This window comes from Meleagris gallopavo, chromosome 2 (assembly GCF_905368555.1).
Source record: "Meleagris gallopavo chromosome 2, MGAL_WU_HG_1.1, whole genome shotgun sequence".
NCBI classification, from domain to species: Eukaryota; Metazoa; Chordata; class Aves; order Galliformes; family Phasianidae; genus Meleagris; species Meleagris gallopavo.
Window position 1 is genome coordinate 44,593,909 of NC_139405.1, and position 20,519 is coordinate 44,614,427.

Consider the following 20,519-nt stretch of genomic DNA (forward strand, 5'->3'; position numbering starts at 1 on the left):
GATGCAAAGAAATACTTGGCCTACCTCAGACGGAATATAACTAGCATCAGCACCTGATCACTTCCATGACAATTCCACCTGAAATACAAGGAGCATTTTCCTTGCTATTTTTGAGGCAGACAAGGAACATTACTCATGCTCTGGCAGAGTGAGCCAGAGTGTCTGCATGAAGAATATGTCAGAATAGTGCAGCCAGTAACTGAGCAGCAAGATGAAGAAAAATCAGATACTGAATCATTTCTTTGCCTTTAGCTACAACCAGAAATAAATATCCTAACATGCAGAACAGCCTTGCTCTCCCCAAAGACATGGATGCATTTAGTGTGTGAAATTACTCTTCTCACATTACAGTTTCAAGAAGAAGGCAGGCAAGCTTGCTAAATTCTGCAAATAAACTTCAGAGGTTACCAAAGAAAAACTCAGGTGTAGTACCATCTGTAGCTTAAGGAGACCCTGCAGTGAATTTGGCCATAATGATAAACACGCAAAAATCAGCAACACTTCTGATTCCCTACCCCTGAGAAATCACACTGTTTGTGTGTCTTCTAACAATCTGATTTGAGTAAGCATCGTTGGTCAAATACAACAAGGAAGCCTTTTTGAATATAATTTACTCTGACAAATCTTCTAAATGCTGAGCTGGGAAAGCAGAACACAAGTTTACATCTTTTTGGACACCAAAAGGATTTTGTTCCCAAGAGCTCTTGCAAACAACGCTACTGCAGAGAAAACTTCAGGCAGAGCACACCCCTCTGAGTTTGCCAAAGACAGACCAACCACAAGAGACCAGACCACATGAAACAAGAAGTCATTACTTCCAATGCTTATGGAACTATTTATTTGTTCAGTGATCTCACTGGCTGTTCAAGGCAGAGGGTGGGGTGCTGATGCTCTGTGGGGCCTGGCGCTTGTACGAGGGCTCAGTGCCAAAACAGTTTTAAACAAGGACAGCTTACCTTGCTGTAAAAGACCAGTGAGGACACTGTTTCCCTTTTGTTTTTAAATGAGTAAGCACTTCTAAGAGCATAATGACTATACCTCTTCGCCAAGCTGGCTGAACTGATCTTTAAGGCCCATAAGCCAATTCCTTCCTTAGAAGCCAATGGCTCGTCTTTCCGGCTATGCCTGATGAGAGGGCATGAAGGCCAAACGTATTCAAAAAGCCCTTCAACCTCACACCTGAATTATATACGTATGTATACAGTGGGACTCAGTAGGCCTTACTTATAATTCAGACACATTTTTCTGGGTAAGCAGCTCTTTAATTTGTAAAAAACACTGGCAGATTTATCACAAGACATACAAAACCAGAAGTCACATTGTCAAATAGCAACCATGCCCAACCACAATATTAGCAGTTGACAAGATGGGCTGATCTTTTCAGAGGGAGGAGAACATCGGCTGCAATTCAACTGTAAAAATCCAGCATGCACAGATTAAGGTTTGTGTGCTTGAGAAGTACATAAATAAAGCCAGAGCTCTAATCAATGCCAGGGAACACAAGGACTCAGTTTCACCAATGAAAGCCTCATTGTACAGCACTGTAGTCAATATATAGGTTCTCAACTAAAGGAAGTACACAGGTAGGACTAAACTGATGTAAGGATTTCTCACCCACACAAAATCAAATAGCTTGGAGACACACATGAACACCAGTAGCAACCCTCTGGCATTAAGAACAGTTGTCACTTTAACATAGATTTAGATGTGTTAGATTACTAACATAGCATTTGTAATGCTAGTGCACTGCTTACTTTCATGAACTAACCAAAGACTAGTTAAATCCATACACCTTTAAAATACACTACTGGCAAGCCTAAATCAAATGACAGTGTTGGTTCCTAAATACTGTTTTAACTGAGTTTGGCAATACTGGAAAAGCAGATTTCTTATCTGCTCCCAAGAACTAGACCAGGCTGGATGTGGCTCTGGGCAGCCTGGTCTAGTGGTTGGCAACCCTGCACATCGCAGGGGGGTTGAAACTAGATGATTATTATCGTCCTTTTCAACCGAGGCCATTCTATGATTCTATGACCTACAGGTCTTCTCCCCTACAGCCACTGAAAACCATCTTAATTGCAATTGAGGGTACACATGAAAAGCAAAATCTAGATGGATGTTAACTGAAGTTACTCATTTTCAAATGTACTTAGACAGGTTAAGCCCAATGCTTAGGAGGAAAACTGGAAATGCATAGTCTTCACATTAGAGTATTTGCAGGCTGCTACCATCCTCAATTTTAATGAGCAAAATGCTTCTCAGCAGGTTTATTCTTGGAATACAGAAGAGACCATAGCCAAGAAACATAAATCAGGAATATTAGGAAAGTTGCAAGAGCAGTGTGGTTAAAAAAAAATAAACACATGCATACATAAATAAACTCAACAGCTTTGAAATAACTAAAAATAAATAACCAAAAAGATTCCAACAAGTAACTACTGTGTGTTACATCACCATGCGCTTCAACCAGTATCTGGAAGAGAAAAAAAAAAAAGATAATTTCTTCAGCTTCTTGGATGTGTCTGGCAACAGATATTTTATTTTTAAACTAAATCAAAGTGTTGGCAATATATCTAATATTTCAGCTCAATCAGGAAAATTGAGTTATATCTTCCAGATTTTCAAAGGTCTGCAAACAAAACCAGGAGAGGGAAGAACCAGGGTATGAAGCTTGAAGCAGCCTGACGGGCAGCACAAGGTCTGGGAGCTGTTGCTTCAGTAGTAGGAAACCAGCAGTCACACAGCACCTCATCTCCACTGCTTTATGGGCACATGCAGACACCCCATATCCTCTACATTTTAAGAGCAACCAAAAGTCAAGCTAAGAGGAGATGCCACTCATTTCAGATTTTAAAAATAAATTAGAAAAATACAATAATTAAAAATAAATTAACAAATGAAAAGACTGAAGACCACATTGGCCAACACAATTAAATTGAGTGCTAAAGACACACCAAAGAGATGTCACACAAAGAAACAATGACCAAAGAAAACCATGTCATGTTAACAACTGCGAGAGCAATACAGAGATAAACTTCCCTTTTTTCCAGCTGCCCTTGATCCTCATTAGCAGGAGTTCAAATACACTAGGCGCTTACATGTATCAGGTACAGCCACTACTCATCATCCCACAACCAGCTTGAAACTTCTGGGAATCTAAGCAGCAGAGGTACCTGAACTCTCAGCATTCAGCAGTAACACAAGGCAGCAGCCAGAACAAGGCCACTACAGGAGTTCCCCAGCCAGACCTTTCCCCAGGCTGCTGCAAACAGCTCCTGAAGCTTACACCTTTCATATATCCAGGAGGATTCTCAGTACTTCCCAGGGCACGCTGCCATTCCTGTGCACTGCACTTCAAGATCGGTACTAAGTCCACCACCAAACCACCAAGTTCTTGATACTCAATATCTTTGTTTTTAAGGTAAAGAGTTAATTTCTCACACATATGCTCTTTAATCAGAATACAGCCTGGTAATTAAAATATGTAGGAAGAAAGAAGTTCATTAGCCTGCTCTTCGTATTGCACATTTTCTATTAGCTAAGGGGATAGAAACACAATCACTAGACACAGCCAAGAGAACCTTCTTTAAACTAACATAGCTATCCCTAAATCCAGTTGTAAACATTTTATTTCCAAGATAACCAACATACTGACAAGCACAGAATTGCAAATCGTGATCGTGCTGCAGCTGCTAGCAATGCAAACGCGTGCTTTTAGGGAGCCATCTGTTGAAACTGAACAACAAAGGAGTCTGCAGTTAGAGCTGCTAAACACAGCACAGCTCCATCACCACCAGCTCTAATTTCTTGGTTCTGAAGTTTCTGATGAATGCAGAAAAGATTATAAAACAATTCTTTTTTGAATTGCATGCTTTTTTCTTACTGATCTACATGTGCAAATATTAGATTCAAGTGATTGCAGATGGTGCATTTAAAGCATATATTACAAACAGATTAATGGCAACAAAAGAAATATAAAAGACTTTGGTAAAAAGGCAAGAAAAAAAAGGTATGTTTTTTTGTTTCTGTTGTGGTTGGTTTGTTTGCTTGTTTTTAAACACAGTTAAAAAAAAATTAGATTCACACTAAAGCATAATAGTGATAGACAGTAATGAAGATGCTTGCTTGCTTTTGTATTCACATTTGAAATTTATATGTCTCAGCTCCGCATTTCTGAGCGGTCAGCACTGAACCTTAGTCACCAGTAACTCATGACTGCTGTCCACACGTTACTAAGGCTTATTGTTCCAAACCTGGAATTATATTATATGAGATTTTAACAGTACAATTAAATTGTACTTGAAACTAAGGACATGTCTGGCTTTTCAATCTGTTATCCTTAAGATAATTTGAGTAAGCATCAAGCTTTTTGATTTCTCTTCCTGAATAGTAATCGCTACCACCAAGATAAACAGCAGATAAATTCCACTGGAAGGTTCTTCTAATGCAATAACTTTGTAAGAACAGAAAAGTCTTCAAAGTACAAAGGGCAAAAATAATTAGATTTCCACCAAGCACCATCTCTCTGTTAGGTCTTCTTTAAGGGGAAAAAAAGAAGAAAAAAAAAGGAAAACTTCATTGCATGTGGAAAATACTGCTTCTTGGCAAATACCTATGTTTTTGTGTAAAGAACTGGAACGTGCATCTGTTACCTTCTGCCTTCCCAAATGTCAGAGAAAATAAGAGCACACAGACACCTGTGCCACATCTCAGCACTACAACAAAAAGCACTGAAAGCAAAATCGATCTAGTGGAAAAAGCAGCAGGAACTTTGTTTCCAGGTCGTAAATCTTGTAGTCATTGCTTTACTCCAGAAAAGAGGCATCTGGGTAACTAAACTTGATAGTAAAGCTTGGCAGATGAGCTTCTGTTAGAAGACCTAACAGAAACTTTATAGCGGAAAAAAGGAAACTTTAGCTTATTGCCTCTACTAGCATGAAAACGATATAAAAAAGTACAAAGAAAAAAAAGCACTGTACTCTAAAACACTGTTTGCCCTCGCAGCTCTTCTTCCAGTAGGTAAGCAAAAAGCAAGACTGCCAACCCCTTCCATTTCTCAGGACCTTTTTCAAGCATGTTTCTCTAGCCCTATTTGTATATCCCTACTACCACCTTTCCATCTGCAGCATTCTTCCTTTCTAGAGGAAGTGGCTAACCCTGTCTTGCTAAAAGCATCAATTTCCCCCCTCTTCAGAAAGCAAAGACATAAATATTTATGAGTCAGATTGAACCTTTCATCACTTTCTCATAAAAACAGATATTATATAAAGCACATCAAAGTCAGGGCTAATACAAATGGGTAAAAAACAAACCTGAAGCTTTTGTCAAAGCTAAAAGAAAGTTTGAAGGAGAGATAGCAACGACAAAGATAATGCCAATAAATTATTTGAGGGAAGGGGAAAATATTTCATTGTGTTGCCACCTTAAAACATCTTAAGGCAGTAATACAGGGCATTTCTATATTTTTTTTCAAATTGCTAAGCACCTCCAAAAAACATTGTTAAGAAGAAATAATATCACATAGTAATTCAAACTGAGCCGTATATCATTATGTTTTTTTCCTTTCAGAGGAACAGACAAAGGCGTAGTATGTGCACAGAAGCCAGCAATCATAAGTTCAGCAGTTGACTTGATGGGATCACGTTAACTTTTTGGTACATCAGCACATCAGTTATCCATTGGATCAAGATGCTCAAGTGAAAACTATACAGTCACATTACTGCTAGATCCAAAAAGAAATCAGGGAAATCATAGAATGGCTTAGGTTGGAGAGGATCTTGAAGATTACCTAGTTCTAATCCCCTGCCATGGACAAGGCTGCCACCCACCAAATCAGGCTGCCCAGAGACCCATCCAACCTGGCCTTGAATTCCTCTAGAGATGAGGTATCCATAAGCTCTCTGGACAATCTGTTTCAGCAACACCCCACCCTCTGAGCAAAGAATTTCTTTCTAACATCTAATCTAAATCTCTCCTCTTTTAGCTTAAAGCCATTTCCCCTTGTCCTATCTTTGTCTACCCATGTAAAAAGTCAAACCCCCTCCTGCTTGCAAGCTTTCTTCAAGTGCTGGAAGACTGCAATGAGGTATCCCTAGAGCTTTCTCTTCCCCAAGCTAAACAAACTCAACTCCCTCAACCTTTCTTCATAGGAGAGGTGCTCCAGCCCTCTGATGATTTTTGTAGCCCTCCTCTGGACCCACTCCAACACTTCCACATCCCTTGTGCACTGGGGGCCACGGGCCTGGACACAGTAGTCCAAATGGGACTTCATGAGGGCAGAGTAGAGGTGTACAATCACCTGCCCATCCCTGTTGGCCACTCCTCTGTTAATGCAGCCCAGGATACTGTTGACCTTCTGGGCTGCAAGAGCACACTGCTGGCTCATGTCCAGGTTTTTGTCCATCAGGACCCGAACAAAGTCCCTCTCTGCAGAACAAGCTTGTCTTCCTCTCAGGAAGAGACCAAGGGAAAGAAAAGACAACCTGCTGTTCAAACACACTGAGCATGATGTGAAATCATTCCCTCAGTCACACTCTTCTGGCTGCACATGAAGCAACCTGGAACATGGCTGTTCCTGCTGGTTTCCAGTGACACTTTGCCAGAGGTCACCAGCAACCAAGATGCGCTGGTGTAACTGAACATACCAACTCTGGTTCTTCACTTCTTCTGCCAAAACAACTCAGCTTAGCTGAAATGCCTTTAGTAGCAGAATTTTTCCAACTTCAATAACTTTGAATTCAATTGGGCAACCAAATACACATAATGCTATGCTAGCAAGTTTCATTACAGCAGAAATCCCTAGTTTGGGAGTGGGAGAGAAGACAGGGCTGTTGGGAGATGAGAAATGGAACTTCCAATCTGGGTCACCTTCAGAAATAATGCGATTCTATATCTGCAGCAGTGATAAAAGCAGAAGATGGTTAAGGTAATCAGTCCAAGAACTGGTTGAATTACACCATGCCAATAGCTTATTTATAAACCTATGAACAAGGGCACTATGGCACAGAATGTAGAAAAATGCAGAAAGAATGTAACTGCATTAGTAAATAGCCAGAATGTGTTAGCAGCCCTGTAATAACCTCTTCTGCTCACTATTTATACCTTATTTCCACTCAAAGATCAACCTATTGCATGGCTGCACAAACACTAACACTTGAAGCTGCTATGAAGGCTACGGGCTTACACTGCAAGAGCCAACAGCTAACAGTTAAGCACCAAGGACAACAAATTCCAGATCAGCTACAGCCTAAGAGAAGCACAAAACAAGTATTTTTGCTGCAAGATCAACAGTTTGTAGCAAGACTTCAATGCAATAAAACAAAACAGGATTTTCACATAAGTTAAGAAGGAAGAAAAAAAAAATTACTGTGGGGAAAAAAAAAAAACAACAAAAGAACAACCAACCTAATTCAAAACTTAGAGCCAACCAGTTCACCTCTGATTGATTTCCACTGACATCTTTTCCCCTTGGCAAATCTCAGTTTGAGACATTTAATAAGAACAGAATGGCACAGCAAGCAAGAACATCCTTCATTTCTAGCGCAGACCTCAAGCACATTTGCCTGCAGCCAGCTCCCCCCCACACAAAGATCTTCAGAGCACTGTACTTGAATGAAGTCACTGCAGAACAAAGCCACCAGAAATCTGTATCAAGACCAGCTACACTTATTTGAAAAGAGAAACTCAAACTTAATATTCTGCTTCTCAGGACACAGAAACTCCCGCAGCTGGTTTGGTAAATTGATAATACTTTGACACTTTTCCCAAAATTCTTAAGCAGATGCTTCCAAGCGTTTGTTTTTTGTATGTACAGCAGAAAGATGTAAGGTCACAAGGAAAGGCAACAAGGGTTACAGAAACAACAGAGAGGCACCATGTGTTGGCAGCCAAATCTGATAAATTTGAAAAAGACAAACTGTCAAACAACGAGTTAAAGATAAATTAATCAAAAAGCAAATTACTTTTCACTATATCTTTTTATTACAAGTAGAAATAACAGTTTTTGAGACCTACTTAAATGAATTCAGAAAGTGATTTTTTTTCCCCCTTGTACATTACACCAACTAGAAATAAGCATAAAAATAAACTAAATGAAGCTCATAACATTTTTGGCAGTTCTTCATGTTCTCATCTCAGAAAAAGAAATAATTATAATCAGGACTTCTTGTTCTTTTTTACTAGTAAATTTGGAAACAGAAAAAGGTTAACTGATTTTTCCATCTTGGACTACTTAAAGTTTTCGTGAAAATCTGGATGATAACGTAACAGCATTCACAGCATTGCATGTACATCATGATCTGAGCTTCCTCCCAGTGCTCTTCCCATACACAAAAGTATTACTTGATTAAAACCATACCAAAAGTTATTTTAACAAAAAGGAGCAACCATTTAATTCTGGCATCACTCTGCAAAGTGTGGGAAAAAAAAAAAAAAAAAAAAAACCTGTGAAAATGCTGATGGCTTTGTTAGATTTCCACATTCACTTTTAAGCCTACAAAGAGAGGCTGCAGAAGAATCAAAGGTCAGAAGTGCAGAAACAGGAGAGAAACTAAAGGGAGCTTCACCTGCCTATCCAGTATCCAGTTTCCTTATCTTCAATGTCTCAGAACAACTGAAGTCAAATATTAATTGGTTTCAGTAACTATGTTTCTTTCACTCTTCAACAATTAGGATTGTGCTACTTTCTCAATCCCAACTATACCCTAACTCATCCTTGGGAAAAGAACAGCACTTTTTATTTCTTTAAATGAGAAGTTCTGAAGTGTGATTTCATCACCAAATTGAAGACGATTGAGCAAAAGACATCACAGTACAAATCCAAAGGATAAATGCTGCAGTTCAGTACTTGGCATCAGAGATCCCAAACCGGTTCCTAAGGACTACTCATAAAAAAAGTAAAAAGTAACAGTGATAAATTGAGAAGGCACAGAGCCACACTAAAAGATAATCAGAACTGTAACAGCCACAGATTTTCATCTGTCATTTCTCTTCTTCCCCAACACTTTCCTGCTCACAAACTTCATTATTCTGACAAATGTTCTACTCCTAGAAGAGAAAAGCTATCACCTAGTTTTGGTCACAAAATTTCAGTTCATCTTTTTGATGAAGTCAAAGTCTGCAAGAAACTCAGAAGTGAAGCATTCAATGTTAAGTACATTTTTAGTGGAAGTTGGTACCTAAGCACTTTCTAATTCTGGGTGCTGGATGGTCGATCCACAGCCTTTGGAAAACGCAGGCAATGCAATGAAGTTACAGTATGCCACACAATTTGGAGCACTTCACATCCACAGGCAGTTCCACCATGCAGCTGAGAAGTAACAGAGATGTCTCTAACTGCGACCTTGTTACCAGTTCCCTGATGGATGTTTCAGAGCTAAAATGGCAAAACCTTTACAAATACTGCTCTAAGAGAAACCATCAGCAAGGAAACTAGCAACACGCTAAGCCAAGGGCATAACAAACGGATACCACATCAGAAAGCAATGCACAACAGTCAACACAGCTAAGTGGTAGCTGGATGCAGGAGCAGAACAAATCTCCTCCTCCAACTCGTGACAGCATCACACATTCATCTGGGCACTGAAGCTGCATCCCGCTTGTCTGAATCCGAAATAAAGGTGAAGGTTCATGGCAAGCTGCTGTGCTCCTGCACACACAGTTGCTGGACTGCATGTGAACCAACATCAAACAAGTCGGTAACATACAAATTGGGATGGTAAGAGCAAACATTTCAGTTTGGTTTTATGCTTGCAGGTGGTCAAGGATGAGTATAGAACAATTTTCACCTTTTTAAAGGAATAAACTATCATTAATAGATTACAGGCAAAACATAGCATTACCATAATTAATACTGAAAAGCAGAAGAAACCTTAAGGAGAGCAACAGCCCTGCAAACATAAATGGCACACACACAGCAGTAAATCCAACCATACAGCTGAAGAACTAAAGCTGACAGACTTGTACCCCCCTGTGTTGACACAGGTCAATATGCTATTTAACAAGAGTGGTAGTATAAAAACCTGTCTTCTGTTAAACTGTATCTAAAATACATTTAAAATGGTCTATGATATGTGGCTGTCACAGAAACCAAAGCTTTAAAAGATTCCAAAACTCCCAACTCACTCCCTAGAATAAGCATTGCTGCATATCCCTCAACCTTTCCATTAAATTTGGTAGATCTGTTTTGCATCTCAGCACAGTTTGCATTCCACAGGGGCCAATACCTCTTGCTTACATAATAGTAAAACCAACCTTGACACAGGCAGCACTAATTAGCAGACAGAAAACCAACTCCAGCAGCCACACAACACAGAGTAATCCTTGCTCCTGTAAATACCATAGATATCTCAGCAAGCACTTCATGTATTTGCATGCAGGTGGAGCAATCATTCATCCCAATCTTTCACATGTAAACAAGAAAATGCAATACATTAAAAACGGAGATTACATCTTAACTTATTTAAATGTACGAGAGGAAAAAAAAAAATCAAGAGGAGTATAGTGGTAAATTTTCCAGCAGAAGCTATCATCCTAAGTTAATAAAATAATTTTTACTTTTTTCACTGCTGATATGCAATCAATCATACAGATACAGTCTGGCAGCCAGAAAAGTATGTTAAGCACAGTCCATGTCATGACCTCGAGTTTCCCTCAAACAGATGCTGAAGACTAACAGCCCAATTCACTGTCATCATACAGCCAACAAATCTGAGAGACAGACCACTGAGAAGCATCCCAGTGCAGAGGAAGCCTCCACCATCATTCCCCAATCTGTCCTGCTCTATATTCACAGCCTTGCTCCCTCATCCACCCCTTGCATTGGATTTACGCCAGGACAAAAGAGGTCTACAAGCAATAAAGGACAAGTCAGAGTAGCTCTATGGCTCTTCACACCTTTACAGTGTGCCCAAAAAAATGGCATGCCAACAAAGCAATTGCTTAAGGCCTCACTTATTGCCATAATGAATTTCGTGCCATAAAGTTCTTGTGAATACCTAAGTTTGAGATGAGAAAATTTACAGCCTATAAGCCACAAACAAGGAGTACCAAAGAGACACCTGTTTTATTTAGTGTTCTACACAACCCAAGGGGAAATATCTTGAAAACTTTTTGTTTGCTTGGTAACAAGAATCAATACGTAAATGTGAATACTTCACAAAACTTTCCCTTATCCATAATCACAGCAGCCTCATGCAAGTGCAATCCTGTCTCAAATTCAGCACCTATTCTCAGGCTTCAAGCACCTTCTTTGGTTTGGAGCTATCTCCCCTCTCTCCTGACCCCAAAGTATATGTTCAAGAAGAAAAGGAAGCCCTGGGGAAAAAAAAAGTTTGCCTTTAGAGGAGTTCGCAATTAAATGCTTTGGAACATCTTGGAACAACTGTATCATTCAAATAAAGCCATGAATGTATTGCACGCTTATTTGACGTATACAAAAGGTACCACTGCATTTCTGTTCCGACAAGACAGAATCCTCACACAAAGATCAAAAGATTTCTGACACAAAAGGCTGTCTCACAACAATAAAGCAATCAACGTTCTTTTTAAGCAAATGTAGCTGTATTGCAAATGAGAATGGCTGAGGACTTGCCCAACAAAATTAAATTTAACTTAAAAAGAATGCATTATACTGACGCAGTGCTAGCCAGAGAAGCATAAAAACACATTTGTACACCACAAGCAGGGCTGAAAACAATCAGCCTATCCCATGCCACCAAACGAATTTCAGTGTCAGCCTGGTGCATCACAGTGATTTCAGCAAGATTCTGACCTCACAAGCAAGAATGACATACTTAATGACAGCTCCAAAATCTAAAGAAACTTTGGCTGTGTTGAAAAAAGCCTCCAATGCTTTTTCTTAAAAGCAATGCAGAAATAAAGTATTGCACAAAGCCAGAGAAGCAATTCCAAAGCAGCTGTGCAGTCAGTACACCAAGTCCACACAGAAGTGAATCACAGCAAAGTGCATGCGTTGCCCCACACCAATTAAGACTACCTAATTGTTTTGCGACGTTTCCTTCCCACCCACCAGCTCACTCCGAAATAACTAATTCTGTTTTCATTCTCCGGGTGAAGTTGCCACCACACCATCCACACCCACATCCGACTCACATAAACTGTCTGCTAAAAAGCAGAATCCAGCAGAGGTCAGAAATGGCCCCAGACAGGAAATGCCTGGGTGTATTCCAGCGAGGCGCTGCACTGCTCCTCTACACGGAGGCAGCCCAGGTCCCAGGGTCACGCTGCTGTGCAAACTTCACTTGAAAGCGTTTTCCGCTTAACTTGCACTATCGTTCCTCGAAGTTACTGTAAGAAGGGACCTTGACACTCACACATCCACTCGCTCTGCTGGCACTCGTAATTAGATATCGCAAAAGTACTCTGAAATAACTTTTCCCATGCCTTCTGCCATGCAAACTGCGAGCATCCCCACATCCCCTCTCGTCCCTCCGGAGCAGAGCAGCAGCTCAGAAGGTGCGGGGCACACGGCAGCAAGCCGCCCGCCTCCAGCCCTGCAGAACTAATCGATCACCCGAGCGCTTCCAAACGCTTCCTGAATGCCTCCTAGCGAGGAGCGAAGCGCATCAACAGAATGTTATTTTAAAAAGAGAAATAAGCGCCAGCGAACTAACAACTCGGACTTACGCAACGCTCCTGCAGCCGGTTAGAAACCGAGAGCCGAGAAGTAACCTGCAGCCCCAGCTCTCAGCAGGGCACAGCCACGCGGGGTCAGCCCGCTCCGAGGCGGCGGCGGCACAGAGCTGGAAGAGCGCACACAAGCAGCCGCTGTGCGGGAGCCTTTCCCGGAGCCGCACCTCCCGACGAGAAGGATGCCGCCAGCAGCGATGCGATGCGATGCGATGTTCCGACCCCTCCGCCCGCCCACAGCCGCCGCTCGCAGCGCACTCCCCCTCCCCCCCCAGAGCCCACAGTCCCTGCTCCAGCAAAAGTTCTCTCGAGAGCCGTCCCGCAGAGCACCTCACAACGCCGGTCCGCTCCGCTGCCCGATAGGAGAGAGGAGGCGATGCACTGCTAATTGCCGAGCGCCCACAAAGCACTGCCTTACCCACCCGCAGCCGCTAGAGATTTCTTATCGGTGCGCTTGCCGGCTCGGTGGTCGCGAGGAGAAAGCGCTGAGGCTGCAGAGCCGGAGCCCCGTGCACGACGCGCACCCGCCGGCTTGCAGCAGGGCTCGGCCCCCGCCCGCCGTGCAGCCACAATCTGGCAGCCGCCGACCCGCGCTCTCCGCAAGCAGCTCCCTATTTGGCAGCGCCCGGCACTGACCTCCCCGGCGGCGGCGGCTCCTCCATGGCGGCGGCGGCAGCAGGGAGCGGTGCGGCGACGTCTCTCATGCATGCACCGAGGCCGCCATGGAGGCGGATCGCAGTGCGCGGCCCGACCCGGCCCGCTGCGGCGCCGGAGGTGCAGCGGCGGAGGAGGGGACGGGGGTGGGAGCTCTACCCGGCTGCAGGGACCCGGCCGCCAAGAGCCGCCCGCGCGGCCGCCATCTTGGAATCAGCCTCACGGGGCAGCGAAGCCGGGAGCATCGCTACGGCGCGCGAGGAGGGACGCGCCGAGCCACAGGCGCTCTTTGCGCCGAGGCCGGACGGGTGCGGAGGAGGCAGTGCTCGCCGCCCGGGACGCGCGGTGCTCTCCGTCCCGCTGCCGCCCGCCCTCTGGCCGGAGGCGGGCAGTGGGAGCAGGGCGCGCCTCGGGAGTGGGGCGTTCTCGTCTGCGAGACCAGGGGGCGGTGGAGGGGGTACTGCCCGGGACGGGAGGACCCGATTTCTGCGCCAGCTGATGAGAGAGCCTGTTTAAGCGGGTTGTTTGGGGCGTCGGGGGATGCATGGAGCTGCCGTCCCGGCGCTTGTTCGCCTCCCGGCGGGATGAGTAGCTCCGGGTTGTCCCACGGCAGCCTGCCGTGAGGCGGCTCTCCCCAAGAGACGAGGGGGACGCAGCCCTGCCTCACACTGCAGTATTATGCGTGTTGTTTCTTCGGTTTTTTGAGGAAACCACATTGATCAGTGTGCTCGCTTGTTCCCTGTTGGTTATCCCAGAGCTACCGTCCGTCAGGTGGTTTACAGAACTGTTCCTGACATCTGCAGTTCACTGTGAGTGAGCAGCACGGACGTTAGCATCCAGGGACAGAGGGAAAGTCAAAGTTAGTGATTACAGCGAGGAAGGCTGCAGGGTTTACCTGAATATTTATCATCTCTGGGTGCTTGGGCGATGACCTACGCATGCAGAGGTTGGAGCCACCCAAATAGTTCAAAGCCATCTGAAAGTCTGGAGGCCCTGCAGTGACTTCCATTCTCACCGAAGAACAATCAGTAGAGAGCAGTTATACACATGGGGGAGGGTGGGGGGGAAAGCAGGCTTCATGCTCCTGGAACAGCTTGTTTCATTTTACAAACATTCTAAAGCCTACAGCAGTGCTGTTTATCAGCTTAAAACAAAGACCTGAAGCCACATGATCCATTTGGAAATATAGAGAGGAAAAATGTAATTTCCTGAACTACATCTATAACTGGGCTGGAATACGGGCTAACGCCCTTCAAATGCAGAGAAATGCAACGGGTCGGTTAAATATTCCAGTTGGTGAGAACCTCATCTTTTATATTTTATAGGACTGGATGAAGAGCAGCAAACCCTGGCACTGGTAACACAAGTTCACATATTATGTTACTTCTGAAGAGTGACATTTGAACTCAGAAAGGACTGGAATTGGTGCTCGCTTCTGCTTTGTGCTTAATTCCTCAATTAAATCAATTATACAATAAATTTACACAGATTTCTTTCATCGCATGGCAGTGGCTTTTAGCATTATTTTCAGCTATGTTATGGGTCATCATCTGACACCAGTCACTGTAATAATGTGTTAGAAGCATGTTTTCCTTATCTAGCAAAAAAATATGTAGACATCTGATGTCTTATGCCATGGAGGTGATGATGTGATAGTACAGATGTGTTGACACTCCAGGGACACATGACAGAGGTGAAAATGGGGACTTCCCACCACTACTACTTTCTATGAACATGTAGATGGTTTACTGAAGTAAATTAGTATTCATTGCAGCCTCTCAAATGGGGAGAGCCAGAAAAAAAAAAAATTCAGCATGCCTCTTTTCTTTTCCTGATAGGGCAACCCAGCATCACATTTCTGTGGTGCACCAATGGAGAGTATGCTAAAACTACAAATAATGACAAGCAAGGCAAGACTGTAACTTTGATATAACAGCACTTCCTTGCATACAGTAGGCCATAGTGAGCATATAGCTCCTGGCATCAAGAGGAGAGAGTGTAAATCTCTCTCCTTAACAGAGGAGATTTATGAAAGGCCTGCAGAGAACACAGATGGACAGGAAAAAAGATTCAGGAGTGTATGGAGTCAATGACATAAGATTGTCAGAGCTTATCTGTAGATGATATTTAGACATGCAAAAATGAAAGAAATTGCAGAGATCTTACAAAAAATTGATATATATGAAGTTATTTTGGTGATTTTGTCTTCATTTAGGCAATGTTCTTTTTTATCAAAGGCTCAATGACTGCCAGTTTGTGAGTCTAACTATTCCAGGTGAAAACTGATAAAGTTGTTCAGTTTGATTCTACTGCTGAAACAGAGAAAGGTACAAAAAGAGTAGAGACATCACAATAAATGACGTACCAGAAAAATGAGTTAAAAACATTAGAAATTTTAATGGATTTTAATTCCTGAGGTGGCAATTAATCATAACCCTGGAATTATAATATCAGTCAGGACTGTGCATGCAAGTGTACTCTTAAATGTGTTATAAAAATATCTTTCAAGTTGTTTCAGTAACTGTCACAGGCTCAAACTTTCACACTTTTTTTTTTTTTAAGCAGAGTTAATGAAACATAGTAATCAAATGGTCATTCGCTATGAATTTACGTGCAAAAATAATATCCTGAACAATAACAGTATTGTAGATTTAGGTTTTCTTTCCAATAAATTATTTCATTTCCACGAACAGATATTTAAAAGCAAAGGAAAGTTAATTAAATGTAGTCCCACCCTCGGCAGCAGACACTGGAAAGCAGCCTGTTAGATACAATTAGTCCAGCTCTAGTTAAATCTGCTGAAGATAGAATTGTCATTTTTTTCTTGGTCATAGGTTAGAAATGCTTTTCTGCAGACCTGTGAAGAATAAAGCATGAACCATACCTGCATTTGATATGTGGCAGACCATGTGACAACATTTCTTTTTTATGTAGATATTGCAGCTATTCACCCCAGAGCCAAAATAAAATACCAAGATGCATTTCTACCTGGTAATATGCAGATTTGTCCATCTACAGTTTTGTTGCTTTCACAGAAGATCAGGATGTTTGGCGTGGGTTTTTTTAAAAGAAAGTGGACTCTGTTTTCAGTGTCATCTAGCTTGAGCTTTGCTCCAATTGATTTGAAGTGTGAACCTCTGAAAGAAATTAAGGAATCACACTATATAGCTCTGTTCAATCATCTGTTAACCACTGTGATTCATTCACTTCAGAAGCTTGCATAATAACTGCCAAAGCTTGTTCAGCAGCATGATTTAACAGCCATGCTATAATAGGAGCCAGCGAGCTTGATGGAGGTAGAGTATTTCTGTCCAAACACTGTCATCTCACATGCTGCATGTCAGATCACACAGGCCCTGATATCATTGACTCATCACTATTAAAAGAGTATTTGTAAGTAACAGTGGCGTGAGGTCAGAAACGTTCCTGGGATTACTGTTTTATCACTTCAATTCTGTTTTTTTTTGTTGGTTGCTTTTTTTTTTTTTTTTGTACTTCCTGTCCTAAAAAGCAACTGTGTGCAGCCATTATTAAAACATGACCCACATGAGAGGAGGATGAGCCTGAGTTGTGCTTAAAGCAGTATGATTTTGGTGTGTAGAGCTGGCCCTGGGGCTTAGTGCCTGTACTGCTGGACAAAGCTACAATCACTGACAGATACTCAAAGTTACCTAGAGATTGGACATGGAAATGACCATCTTTAGATACAGAGAGACTCAAAAAAATTTCTGTGGATACAGTAGCTCATATCTCCCCAACATCTTACTTCAGACCTGTCAATAAAACCTGAGCTGAATTTAGTACAGCTTGAAAGTATCAGTGTGAGTCCATTTAAAGCTAACTTGTTTCCTGTTAATCGCAGTAAAATTCTTTCCCCACCTGTATTATAGACATACTCAGCAACCAACCATGGGGTACTTTTAAAGAAGACCAAGATCATGGCAGTGCTTTGTCTGTGTTTGAGTTTGATATAGTCTAATAACATATCCAAAGAAGCTCCACTGAAGAATCCTCTGAAGCCACATTTTCTAGACCTGGAGCATACCCAGTTGCTTTCTATATATGTCTGGCAGTGCAATTTAGTGCCTCATTGCATGTAACACTTGGTATTTTTGTGGATTCTGAGTGTCTGAACACTTGCTTATATTAAAAGTTTTAGAGATGCTATTTGTTTTTTTTTTAATCAGCTCAGAAAACAATTTAAAAGTTCCATACTCTGTCTTTTAAAATAACTGGTTGTGCATCTGAGATTCTTCCTATATCTGCCTTACAGCAGCTGCAAAACAGCTGTGAGATCTATATCAAGCTTTCCTGCCTAGCAATATCTTCTACAGCTCTGATCCACTGCTCCTCCATCCAACAGCTTTGTGTAAAGTGAGAGTAGTCACAGGAAAGCAGTGTAGCTGCTATATTCTTTCATCTCTGTAGGTCATGGCTTTTGCATCAGCTCTACGATGTTATAAGCAACTATGAGAAAAGTTTAATCTTCATTTAAAATTAATCTCTGCAGACATTTACATACGTATCAATTAATTTATATAATAGGCATATTGAAATCAATGGGACAGCCCCAAGAGAATAGTTACTCATATATACAGTAATGTTTAGAGGATCTGTTTCCACCTCTGCTCTGAATCATCTGGAATAATTTAACACCCATGATTTCACAAGGTGAATTAATCTGTCATGATTTAATCCTGTTGATAGTTCAGGCACCAATGTATTCTCCCCTTGTCACAATGCACCCCTGTCTGGGGGATGTCAAGTTTGTATCTCATTCTACAACTCCCGCTGTCTCAAATTCCTGTGTTTCTGTCTTACCTTACACTTACATCCCTATCCACTTCATTAGTTAAAAAACAAAAAAAACCCGTTACCTCATTATGAACATGACTATTTTCATCCTTCTAAATAATGATACACATTGATCCTTCACTATAAACCACTAAAGAGATAATCACCTGTCATTTTATGTTATTTCAGTGCATTCCAAGTTTTTTTTCTCATTTATGTCTTATCACTATTTTTATAATTGTTTTGAGTCTTCTCATCTTCACAGGTACTGATGATTATTTTAAGACACGTCCTTGGTAGGAAACATAGCACATAGCACTTGAAATAAGTGTTGAATGATGTGAGCTAATCTGCTTTCCTGGCAACAGGAATCTCTCCAGCTACAGCCAGTTGAGGAATCCAGTTTGTGACCCTTGTACCACGGAGCTAAGGTCTCTGTGACACACTCTGCTGAGCAGCTGCAGAAGATAGAGCATCTGCACATTTAGCACCTTTATGAGCCAGTCTAGAAAGAGACCTGGAAGTTAGTTATGAATGCTACTTGTGAAATTTTCCTAGACTAAAGTAACAGAAAACTATAAAGGAAAATTTTGGAAGACCTATGAAAAACTTGTTGTCAAAGCTTAACAGCTCTTTCATCATTTTTTCTTTACTTTCCCTCCTGACTTTCAACTAAACAAAACTCATATCCCATACAATTTTAAAGAGTCTATTTTCCCTATCCACTATGTATATTGGAGTTCACACATCCTTCTCTAAAGAATCAGATATACAGGTATCATATAGCATTTGTTTGACCTACTTAGCACCTTCAGCTGAGATGAGAGATCCCTAGGATTTCCATGTATGTTATAAATCCATACTATTTGTTACCCAGGTGATGAATTATAAGGCAAAGTTTTAGGCCTCTTTGCTTGATTGGCAATTACTTTGTCCAGTTACATGCCTTTTCCAAGACAGATTCCTGAATCCTGAAACTCAAAACAGCTTTGAGAAGCTCTTATTTCTCAAAAGCATGAATCTTACCCCATTTACACCTTTTTTCTGCCATTGTCCTTCCTGTCCCCCATTTGCCTGAATAACATATATGCATCCATCACAGTTGCAGAGGCTGCACACAACAAGTGGAATTGCCTTTGTACACAGCTTGAAAAACTGTCTTTTGGCAATAGACCCCCTGTGAATTTCTCTTTCCTATGTAATCCTGTTATCTCACAGATGACATAAGAGTTCATTCTTTCACATTTGTCGACAAGAAAATATGTTACAGATAAAGGAAATATAATCTACTTCCACTATGTTAACTAGCATGTGATTTAGTTACCTATGTAACCTTGATTTGGAAAGAGGAAAATCAATTTTAGCAATATCTGAAAACTATTAGGTTTTGTTTTAATGTGACTCTTTTCTATAACCATAGCAACAGTTTTATTGAAAGTGTTCTGTTCATAATTATTGAAAGGGTGCCTCATTTTGCTTTTTTTTCCTACATACATAATTGTCTAAAAATCTTCAAAATAATAGTTTCCAGATTCAGGCCTCCTCCAAGAAAAAGATTTACCCTAATTTGTACAAAATCCATCTAACAATTTTGAATCTCATTAATGTCCTCTCATTCCCAAGGAAAAAAAGATGGATCGTTTTTCTTCTTTTTTTCCCCTACAAAAAGAAAAAAAGAAAGAAAAAGAAAGAAAGAAAAGTAAAAGAGAAAAGCACACGAAGTGACTTTGAATGAGTTTGGGTGAAGAACACGTGAGAAAAAACGTCATTCACTGAGATAAACATGCACACATCTGTAACTCAGTTGAAGGGCAGTGCAGTCACTGCTTCACAGTCACTTCCGTACTGAAGCTAAGGGAAGACCAGTCTGCCAGGGCAATATTTATTTCTAATGCATCTGCCAAAGGAATGTTCAGTAACATAATCTGAGGCAGCAGTGTTAATTAACAAGCATTATATGTTTATACTGGTTTTGCTTAAAACACAAAGTTCCTATTACCTTAATGGATGTAGTGTTAATCTTACCTATATATGACAATGTTATCACTGATATATCATGACTGTATTCTACATGATACCAAAGAAAAAAACGAAAAAATCAAAGAGAAAGCTTTTTAAGCAATGTCAATGATTTTAACCAATTTTTATTTTAAAAAGTTATGTATCCCAAACATAACTTGTAACCATAATCTGTTTTTCTTAATACTGCAAATGCCTTTGCAATTGTTGTTTTGTTTTGTTTCTTTAAGATGATTGATATTGTCACCTTTGGGTGGATCTCACTGTGACTGTGAGGATAAAACAGACTTTTGTTTTTTTAAGAGTAGCTGCACTTTAAACAGATTCAGATCCATAGCTGTTGCTTGCTACTATAGCGATAATCAGAAATAAAAACAAAGGTGACAGAATTTTCTTAGTTCTTA

The 20,519-nt window shown here is 41.3% G+C and overlaps 2 protein-coding genes across 7 annotated transcripts in view; one reads left to right on the forward strand and one right to left on the reverse strand.

Annotated features, from left to right (window-relative positions):
• MAP3K4 (mitogen-activated protein kinase kinase kinase 4) overlaps positions 1-13,418 on the reverse strand; it is a 69,254-nt gene extending 55,836 nt beyond the window's left edge. For 5 of the 6 annotated variants that reach the window (XR_014881312.1, XM_085216944.1, XM_085216942.1 and 2 more), the window contains exon 1: positions 13,285-13,418. Coding sequence is in view for 4 of the 6 variants with exons in the window: in XM_085216944.1 (XP_085073070.1) it covers positions 13,285-13,352 (68 nt within the window). In the remaining 2 variants the exon portion in view is untranslated. Of the gene's footprint in view, positions 1-13,070; positions 13,206-13,284 lie in introns of those variants that run through there. The other variant, XM_085216945.1, reaches the window with a different exon arrangement.
• LOC146544958 (uncharacterized) lies at positions 13,371-17,300 on the forward strand. Its single transcript, XM_085216946.1, has 2 exons — positions 13,371-14,111; positions 14,628-17,300. The coding sequence occupies exon 1, from the start codon at positions 13,371-13,373 to the stop codon at positions 13,923-13,925; it is 555 nt and encodes a 184-aa protein (XP_085073072.1). The 3' UTR covers positions 13,926-14,111; positions 14,628-17,300.
• Positions 17,301-20,519: the final 3,219 nt, after the last annotated feature.